The 10,677-nt window shown below is 46.4% G+C and overlaps 1 protein-coding gene across 1 annotated transcript in view; it reads left to right on the top strand.

Moving 5' to 3' along the window:
• The first annotated feature begins 1,697 nt into the window (after positions 1 to 1,697).
• KIF5C (kinesin family member 5C) overlaps positions 1,698 to 10,677 on the top strand; it is a 164,532-nt gene continuing 155,552 nt past the window's right edge. Inside the window, exon 1 of the mRNA XM_047872713.1 lies at positions 1,698 to 2,196. Coding sequence (XP_047728669.1) covers positions 2,071 to 2,196 — 126 coding nt within the window. The 5' untranslated portion in view covers positions 1,698 to 2,070. The remainder of the gene's footprint in view (positions 2,197 to 10,677) is intronic.

Raw genomic sequence — 10,677 nt, 5'->3', positions numbered from 1 at the left:
CTAGATGCTAGAGACATAAAGATGAGGCAGCTATCATTGCCCATGAGAGTGTAGTGATAGAGATGTGAATAGTAGGTTGTGAGGACAACAAGAAGGACCACCTGCCCTTTGTGGGTGTTTAGGAAGTCAGGGAAGGCTTTCTAAGGAGGGAGGATTGAGTTGAGTCAAAGAGGAAAAGGTAGCACTGGAAAGGGGGAGTGAACATCTAATTGTTTTGCCAGCCCAGCACCATGTTCTTTTTCTGGGAATGACATCCCTCTTGTTTTGGGCACCTTCCCATCATGATATTCCTCAAAGATCTTACAAAGTTCCTGACTCTGATTGAGTGGTCTAGGGGTAGATACCTAAGCTCAAGCCAATCATAGACTTTCCCTAGTTTTTTTCAAACCAAAACTCTGAACAAACATCTATCCTTATCTAATGGTAGAAATTGAAGAATGAAACCCAGAGACTCTTGGCAGCTGGGTCTCCAGACATTGGGGGGATGATCTGGAGTGAGAAAGAATGAGGGCAATATAAAGAGGAATCAGGGACCACAGTTAGAGAGTTAGAGTCTTGGTAGCCTGCCTATTTCCTGGCTCCATTGTTTAATCATTTTTTTCTAAATAAGCAAGATAATCTGGATTCTTCTGATAAATTCTGCTATTGCCATGGTGACTTCATTTGGGTTTCTCTTACTTTTTACTGTAAGAGCCTTAATACACTTACTTAGTAATAGGCATGAATGGATGACTCTTAGCAAATGACTTAAAGTATCAGAAGCAAGCACAGCAGAGGTGAATGGAGGAAGCCACAAATAGTTTGGTATTTGTCAGTGTGTAAACATCAAGATAAGAAGTGGTAAGAGATAAGGCTAATAAGTCAGCAGAAATCTGATCATGGGGTTCTGAGCGTATTTTGCAAGGGACTTCAGAACTTGATCCTGTATATATTCTGTTCATGCTACGGGTTCTAAGTAGGCATTAGGCAGAGGTTCTGGAAACTACACTACAATTAGTAGTAATTAAGAGAGATTCTTCACCTGGGAGTCACAGGCAGGTTTTGGTTGTTCCCAAATCCAATGACATAGCGTGAAAAATCTGTGGGTGTGTGCAAGTTTTTTTTGTTTTTGTTTTTGTTATGGAAAGTGTCCCCAACTTTCATCAGATATGAAAGCAGCCCCTGACCCAAAATATGTTGTGAACTGGTATGTGCAGGCATTTTGGGGAAAACCGGCTTCAAATATTCAGGCAAATCTCATTTCCCCCTTGATTTCCCAACAACTCTTACAAAACCGTTCAGCACAGAGAAAATGCTCCATAACGTTTCGGTTGGACATTGTCATAAGGGATTCTCCTTGGAGATCATGAACAGATGTAAAGAGATGATATAGACCTGGTTTATCTAGAGATCTTAACTGGCAATACTGGATACGACCTCTACCCTGTTCTTGACCTGGGCAGCCAGACCAGACCTACAGGCTTTTGGAAGTGGCACCTGGGGTACCACCGCTGTCCCCCAAAGCCAACCCAACTGCAAGTAAGTATCCTTGTCCTTCCACCGAGAGGAGGAGCGACTACAAGTCCCAGGATGCCCCGCTCTCGGAGCCGGGGCGAGGGCGGGGCGGATCTCCGCAGTGACGTCACCGTCCTGGGGCGAGCCGGGGGTGGGCGGGGCCAGGGGGCGGGCCGGGGAGGTGGCCGAGCGCGCTGGTGCTGATGCAGGATGGCTGGGCGCGCAGGAGCCCGGGAGGTCTGAGCCGGGCGAGGCTCGCTCCCTGCGCATCGCCTCGTCCGCCGGCCGCGTGGTCGCGGGCAGGTGGGCCCGGGGAGCAGCGCCGGGCCAGGGCAAGGCCAGGGAAGGCAGGTCTGCAGCCGGCGGGGCGGGAGGCTGGCTGATAGAAACCTACCCGGTTTCGGAACGGCCGGAGGCGCCCAGTCCGCCGAGTTCGCGATGACCTGCTGAGAAGCTTCGTTGGAGGCTGCAGGAGGCGGCCTCGCTGCAGGCGGTGCGGTTCGCGGCCTCCTCCCTCGTCTTACTGAGCCCCGGCCCCCCACCCATCCCCGCGCCCCCTCCCTGCCGCCAGCCGAGATGGCGGATCCAGCCGAATGCAGCATCAAAGTGATGTGCCGGTTCCGGCCCCTCAACGAAGCGGAGATTCTCCGAGGGGACAAATTCATCCCAAAATTTAAAGGCGATGAGACCGTGGTGATTGGGGTAAGTGTCCGGGACGTGTGGGTTCCCCGGCTGCTTCGCGCCGCAGCTGGGCGCCCGAACGCCCCAGACGGCAGAGGTGTTCGGCCACCCCTTCGGACATCCCCGCAGGGCTGCCCTCTCGCGTGGACTTGAAGAGAAACCCCCTCCCCTACGCCCTACAGTTCGCTCCCGGGCTGGTGGAGGGGCCACTGGGGGCAGCGGGCGGGCCCAGGTGTCGAGAGTGGAGGTGGGGGTCGAGGAAGGGTTCGGCGCCGCCATTGTTCGCGGGGTGGGGGCCCTCGTGGGCCTATTGTTCCCCGCCCTGGCCACGCCGCGTGGGTAGGGTGTTTCGGTTACCCTCAAGCGGGGTGCCCAGGCTCCCCTTAAAGTATGATCTCTGCACTCCATATATGGTTCCAGGCATCAGTTCGATTTATCGAACACTACCTGTTCTTCTCACGACCTTAGCAAAAGCAAAAGAAAAAAAGGTACTGGAAAAATCCTAGCCTTGGTTCGGAGCTCCCACGCGGTGTAGACGCGGCTCCCCGCGGCGTTTCACCTTGCTCTGCGTGCAGAAGGCTGGGGGTGTGGGGAACACTGGTGGCCTTGGTATTCCCGGGAGGCCTGGTGTGTCTTCTGCTTCCTCTCAACCCAAGCTACCCTGGACGTGGTCCCCGGCACTGACCCCTCCCCAATGAGGCGACCCCCCACCTGGTGTCCGCAGACCCTCAGATGTGCTTCGCGCTGGGTGGAGAGTAGGCTGTGTGCCCACATCTGCGGGACTAGGGGGCCCAGAGCACATCCATATAGCCCCTGTCTGCCAAGAGTAGAAGTTACTTTGTGTGGCTGGGTCCCCCCTCCCCCCCCCCCCCCCTTCGCTTGATCTCCCGTCCTACCTTTCCTTTCCTCCTCCCTTCCCTTCCCCCCACTTGGCTCCCTTTCTGCAGCCGGGACTTCTGGTGGGGGCAGGGAATACCATTGGGTTTTAGTTCTTAAAGCGGTATGTCAAATGAAATAAACCAGCCTTTCCCCCGCCCTTTCACCCCCCGTTGTCCCCAGCGTGTGTAGCTGACGGTGCCCTCTTTGTATGCGAGCCGCGTGGGGAGGGACCGAGTTAATGGGAGCCTCCCGGTCCCCGCTGACATATTCCTGGCAGCCCGCTCGAGGCTGCTGATGCAGCCTTCCCGTCCCCGGCATTGATTAAGTGATGTCATCCAGATTACTGAGCATGCTCCGGCTAACCCCCTCCCTCCGATTCCCCCCAGTGGCTGGTGTATTTAGGTCAAGTGATTGACAGGTGACAGTTTCTGGAGGGTCCCTGCCAGCGTCCGCCAAGCCTTTCTCAAGCACCAGAGGCTGACGTTTGCCGGCCAAGCGGTCCCCAGCATCTTCACCAAGGTTGTGCCGCAGTCCCTGAGAAGGGCCCGAGGGACTAGCAGGTGCTAGCCGGATTGGTAGGCGGTAAGGCGGTAGGCGGGTGCTCTCCCTGAAAGGGTAACTGAGGCAATGCTCTGGCCTTTGCCCAGGGGCTTCATCTTGTCCCTCCCTTAGGAAGGCAGCTCCCTTTGACGACCTCTTCTCCCCTTCCCATTTTTACAGTCATCAGGAAACCATGACCTCCAAATGGCATGCGTTTATTCTAGGAGCTGACCTATCAAGGCAGGAAAGGGGGCTTTTCTCTTTGCTTAGTGTTAAATTGAAGAGAAGACTTATGCTACAATTATTGATGAAGAGGGGAATTCTATACTTAATGGCAGGATAGGTGATAGTGACATATCTGCTGCCAGTACATGGGGCAGATAGTAGCTTGTTTGGGTTACATCTCTCAGCTGGGATCAGCCTACAGTCAGATTTGCTATTTCCTGAGCCAGGCTGTAGTTTAGATAGAGTCGGAGTTACTGGGGACATCTCGTCCCTGCCCCTTACCTTGTAACAATTTTTTAACAAATAGTTATGCAGCACTAGAACATGTTCTGGTGACCCTATTCTTTTTTCCAGAGGTTTTAAAGAAAAGCCTGAAGAAGTTGTTATTTTTGTTCTTCCTCTACCTCTCCGGCTCCTCCTTCTCTTTCTCAGTCTTGTAAGAGTGATCTGTGTGCAAGGTGGAGATCCTAAGAACCATGTTTATTTCACATCTAAGTATACATGTGATTAACTAAATACATTAAAACAAAGTCACTCTATGAGTAATTTAAACTAACAGTTGTGGGTGTGAATACACATGTAACTCTTCAACTGTAAAGGGAAATTTTTGATTATCTTACTATAATACTTTTTAATATAGCGGTTTTGAATTTTCTTCAGGATAAGTTTGGTTCTTTTTTTAATAGAAAAAAGCATTCATATAGTAAAGTGTTATCATAAGGGTACAGCTTAGCGAGCTTTTATAAAGTAATCACTCCCCTGTAACCATTTCTCAGACTAAGAAACACATTTTCAGGACCCCAGAGGTCCCATTAGTGTCGTTCCCGGTTATTAACTCCCTCTGCCTCAGGGTAACCACTATTCTGACTTCTGCCATAGATTAGCTTTGCTCGTTGTTGTTGTTGTTGTTGTTAATAAACTTTATATACGTAAAACCATAGAGTATGTTTGCTTTTGTGTGTGGCTTCTTGCAGTCAACATTATGCTTGTCAAATTCCTCCATGGGGTGGTGTGTAGCAGCAGTTTTCTCCTGCTCATTGTTCTGTCGTGTCCCATTGTATGAATACACCACGGCTTATTCATCCATTAACTGTCAGTAGATACTTGGATAGTTTCCACTTTGGGGTTAATATGGACATAGCTGCTATGAACATTCTTTTGCACTTTTGGTGAGAGTGAATCCAAAACAGAAGACTGCTAGACATTGAAGGGGGACTAGGGTTGGCATGTGCCAGGACCCTTCCTATTCCTGATTAATAATGTGTAACTAATGGAAATGAACTTTCTAGCAGCCTGTAACCCGTTTTGTACACTGAGTAGAACGGCTCCCAAGCCAATTCAGTTGCAGCCAGCCCATATGGTTCAGTTGCAGGTGGAGACTGCCTTGGGTGGGCATCTCTTTCCTTGCTTGTAGAGGTGTAGATTGTGAGGATGACCAAAGAAGGCCAGAACCGTCCAGCAATGTCAGTCATCTTCACTCCCAGCAGAGCCGTGTAAAGAATGAATTTCTGTGGAGTCAGCTGTTAGTCTAAATTCAGAATCCCAGAAATTTCTTTTGTTTTTGAAACTAAGGTCAATTTTTTTTTTTCTTTAAAGTTCTGTTCGGGTTCCCTGTGTGGCTCAGTCGGTTAAGTGTCCAACTCTTGATCTCAGCTCAGTTCTTGATCTAAAGGTCATGAGTTCAGGCCCTGTGTTGGGCTCCATGCTGGATGTGGAGCTGACATAAAATTACAATAAAATGGGACTCCTGGGTAGCTCAGTCGGTTAAGCCTTGGACTCTTGATTTCGGTTCAGGTCTTGATCTCACAGTTCATAAGATTAAGCCCCATGTCGGGCTCTGTGCTGACAGTGTGGAGCCTGCTTGGGATTCTCTCTCTCTCTCCCCGTCTCTCTGCTCCTCCCCTACTTGCATGCTCTCTTTGTCTCAAAATAAATAAATAAACTTTAAAAAAATAAAATAAGGCAGGAGCAGGTGAAGAGAGAAGAGCCAGCATGGTGTGGATTCAAGAAGAGGTGGAGGAAATTTGGAGCAACAGAAGAGAAAAGCTTTAGGGCAGAGTGAGAAATACCTTAGGTGAATAGGTAAAATACCTTGAAAAAAGGTTCTGTTCAATTTTTATGGAGATATATGCTAAAAGGGAGATTTTGCAAGTATAGTTTCTAGATTTTTCTTTTTAAGAAAATGTCCTGCCTTAGAGGAAGTATCTCCACCATCCTTGCATTTTTTTCAGCTCCTGTGTAAAGCTTTCTTTTTCTGAGCAGCCCAGCCACAGTCCTCCCCACTTTGAACCCCTGAAGCATTATTTTGCACAAGATCTTGTGACTTCTTTGTCTTGGATCATTATTAGTTTTATCATATATGTAATGACATTGTAAGCTATGGGCAGAGATAAAGACCATCTATGTTTTTCTTCTTTGTATTTCCCAGGGCCTTGCCCATAGAAAGCACTTAAGTATTTATTGATCTCTTTGTTGAATCTAGAAATCTTTACTTTGGTATATTTAACTTGTTTTGTGGGCCCTTAATTGGCCTAGGGAGTAGTTAAAAAAAACAGTTTCTTTTTTTTTTTAATATATGAAATTTATTGTCAAATTGGTTTCCATACAACACCCAGTGCTCATCCCAAAAGGTGCCCTCCTCAATACCCATCACCCACCCTCCTCTCCCTCCCACCCCCCATCAACCCTCAGTTTGTTCTCAGTAAAAAAACAGTTTCAAAGAGAAGTGCTATTCCTTTGAGCAGACCTGGTAAGACAGCATATACTATACTTAAATGCCTTAAGAAAATTGGGAAAGTACTACTCTCAGCTTTGTTAAATAGTAGGAAAGCTGTTGACACTGGCAGTGAGATGGAAGTAGAGGGTGGCGATGACCTAGTGATTAGAAAAGGGACTCCACATAAATTAATTCTTCAGAGAAAAATATTTTATAGCATTTCTCGAAGTACTCCTCCATTAGCTGCTGAAAATCCTGGTGAGTCAGCCACTACTTATGGCTCTGACTATTGGTTTTGATGTATCTGTATTGATGGAAACTCTGTTTTGGAGAGTTCCCAGTAAGTTCTTTGAAATGGATGTTGACACTTCAGTTTGCTCACTTGGGACTTTCCTCTTATTCAAAGTCCTAGGAAAGCATTAAGTTCTGACCTCTCTGAGAGCCAAGGCAAAACATCAGCCGTGACCACTGAGCTGGTCAGTGGTATGGAAAGTGGCCTCAGCCTGCAGGATCTCAGATTAGTTCTGGACAGTAGATGGGCGAGAAAGGAAGGACCAGGACAGAGACCAAATTCCAAGTTGGAGTTATCATTGTGGACGTTAAGGACTCAAAAAGTAAAGAAATATGGCTAGAATTTTTTTTTTTTGTCCATAGTAATGGTCTTTAAAAACATGAACATTAAGATTTTTTCATTTTAACTTTTTTAAATGTTTATTTATTTTTGAGAGAGAGAGACAGAGTGTGAGTGGGGGGGGGGGCGGCAGGGGAAGGGGGCACAGAGAGAGAGAGAGGGAGCAGAATCCCAAGCAGGCTTCAGGCTCTGAGCTGTTACCACAGAGCCTGACGCAGGGCTCCAACTCACAAACTGCAAGATCATGACCTGAGCCAAAGTTGATGCTTAACCAACTGAGCCACCCAGGTGCCCCTAAAATTGTTTCATGTTTAACTTATACACAGTAGTTCTATGGGAGGGACTTTGACAATATAGAGTTGTGTAGCAATGCCGTATTAGTTTTCTTTTGCTGCTGTAACAAATGATCACAAGTTTAAGGGTATAAAACTATGCAAGTTCATTATCACAAAGTTTCCATAGGTCAGGAGTCCATCAGATCAGCTGGTTTCTCTGTTTAGGGTCTCATAAGGTCAAGACCAAACTATTGGCAGGGCCATGTTCTTTTCCAGTTCTTTTCCATTTATTTGCTCATTCAGATTGGTGGCAGAATCCTTATGTTGGTAGGAGTAAGGGCTGTCAGTCCTGGCTCTTCTCAGCTTCTAGAGGCCACTCTCAGGCTCTAGTCACGGGCTCCTCTTCTCTATCTTAAAAACCAGCAATAAGTTAGTCCGTCTCGTGGTTCTCATCCTCTCCTGCAACTTCCATGGCATGTCTTTCTCACTGACCCTTCTTCATCCCTCTCCCACTTGAGGGGTCCATCTGATTGTAGTGAGCCTACCCAGATAATCTGGGATAATCTCCCTATTTTATTTTATTTTTTAATTTTTTAATTTTTTTTTAACATTTATTCGTTATTAAGAGACAGAGATAGAGTGCTGAGTGGGGGAGGGACAGAGAGAAGAAGGAGACACAGAATCTGAAGCAGGCTCCAGCCTCTGGGCTGTCAGCACAGAGCCCGACGAAGGGCTCGAACTCACAGACCGTGAGATCATGACCTGAGCTGAAGTCAGACGCTTAACCAACTGAGCCACCCAGGTGTCCCTAATCTCCCTATTTTAAGGTCAGCTGATTAGCAACCTTAATTATATCTGCAAAGTCCCTTTTACCCTGTAACATTCACATATTCACAGATTTCTAGGAATTAGCGTGTGAACATCTTTTGAGGCCATCACTCTGCCTACCACACACTGCCATACTCACGATACAAAACAGTTTTGTTTACCACTCCCTACCCCCCCAGAAGCCCTCATGCCACCCCTCTGTACCACCCCTCTGTAGTCAAACCTTCTCCCCTCTCTTAACCCCTGGCAACCACTTCTTCTTCCTCTCTATAATTTTGCCTTTTCCAGACTGTCATAAAAATGGAATCACATATTAAGGATCTTTTTGAACCTGTGTCTTTTATTTAAGAACTCTTGGAGATTTATTTTGTTGTTGCATGTATCAATAGTGTATTTCTTTTTAGTGCTTAGAGGTAGTCTACTAGATGGATATAACAAGGTCTGTTTATCCATTCACCCAGTGAACGACTTGTGGGTTGTTTCCAGTGCGGAATGATGATGAATAAAGCTGCTATAAACCTTTGCGTTTATGTTTTTGTGTGAGGGCAAATTTTTATTTCTCTTGGGTAAATACCGAGATGATATCAGTTTTGGGATTGCTAGATCATATTGTGACTATATGTTTAACTCTAAGAAACTGCCAAACTGTTTTTCAAAGTGGTTGTATCATTTTGTATTCCCAACAGCAGTCATATTTGAAGGCACAATTATAAAGGGTTTGTTCAGTCACTTCGTTTAAGTGAGCACTAATAGTGTTTAATAATGTCGAGAATTATCAGCCCTTCACTCTTCTGTGCCCTAAATTCAGAGATGTTTACATCACTTGAAAATGAATCAGTGGTTTCCAGTAAACATACCCCCTGAAACGCTGGAAGGAGTGGACACAAGGAAGTAGCTGTCGTCTAGTAGGCCGCTTGCTGTTCCCGGCACGCATGCAGTTGGCACCACCTAAGGGAATGGGGTTGGTGGGGGTAGGAGGGAGAGTCAGACAGAGCTGAGTGTGGATTCCCTGGCTAGCTGTGGGGCTTTTTCCCCAAGTTGTTTAACTTTTCTGTGTCTCAGTTTGATCATATTTGAAATGGAGATATAATTACTTATCTCACAGGGCTGTTAGAATGAAATGAAACGAAGGGGTCAAAACAGCATCTAGTAGAGAGAAAATGCTCAATCAGTGCTAATTATCCCCCATGTTTCCTATCTGCCTGTAATTTTTCTCATTTTCAGAATTAGCTTTGCCTCCTAAAATTACTGCCCTTAACCCTATGTCCTGAAAACTCTTCCTGTAGGCCTATTTCTTAGGCATTTGTTCTTATGCATTCTTGCTTGGAATAGCTTCTCTTTTCATCTTATTTGCGAAATTCCTAACCATCCATGAAGGCAGAGCTCACAGTCTTTATTTATAGACCATATCCGCTGATCCTTTTATTTGCAATGATCATATATAGGAGAGAGGGAGAGGGTGTGTCTGTTTCATGGGTCTTTGCCTCCTTCACAGTGCTTGTCTAGTTGCTTTGTAAGTGTATCTTGATTGAGGCTTCTTTCTTTCCTTGCTCCCTGCATAGAACCAAGTCTCCATCAATGCCAGTTTCTGCATTTCCTTAAATAACTTGGGTATCATTGGGGATTTCCCTCTGCCTCCACCTGTGCGTGTCTGGCCCAACTCCCCTATTTAATGACAGTGTTTTCCATTTTTGGCTTTTCTCCCCCATTCAAAATAGGAAACCTCCCTCACCTTTGGGTTCCCTTGAGTCCCTGCCTCAGCTTTCTCACCTGTGTCTACTTATTAAACAAGCAAAAACAAAACTGCCTACTCCCTAATGGTTTCACTTGAGTTAAAAAAAATACCCCTTTGACAGATCCAATTTCACCTTATTTCTCTTGGATTTTTTATAAGGTCCTATTTTTGTGGCTGAAAAAGCTCCTCCCTTAACCCGTTTGCTGCATGTCAACCAAGTTCCTCTCAGTAGGAATTGACTTGTTTCATTTGCTGTTATTTGTTGATATTGCAGAGAACGTGGGAGAATATGGAGTGTTAGATTCCTCACAGTACTCCCCAGATGGGAGTCACACAGCCCAGGACCAGCTCCCAGCTCTGCACCTTCTTAGCTGGTATGGACTTGGACAGACTGCTAAACCTTACTAAGTTGCAGTCTCCTGGCCTGTAATAGGGCTAATGTAACTCTCCACCTTGTAGGGTTATTGTGATGGTCACAAGAGCGAATGCACATCCAGTGCCGAGCGCAGTGCCTGGCATATAGCAGGCATTCAGAAAATGTCCGCTTTGTAAGACCCACCAGTGGTTATTTCTGTGTCTTCTTGTCAGACTGACTAATCTTGGGAGAGCCCAGACCCTTCATCACAGGTTCTCTGGTGCCTTCAGTTTGTGTTAAAGAAAAAATTATTCTGAC

The sequence above is a fragment of the Prionailurus viverrinus genome, chromosome C1, assembly GCF_022837055.1.
Source record: "Prionailurus viverrinus isolate Anna chromosome C1, UM_Priviv_1.0, whole genome shotgun sequence".
Lineage (NCBI taxonomy): Eukaryota > Metazoa > Chordata > Mammalia > Carnivora > Felidae > Prionailurus > Prionailurus viverrinus.
The sequence above is the reverse complement of the archived record's forward strand: the minus strand, read 5'-3'. Positions and strand labels throughout refer to the sequence as shown.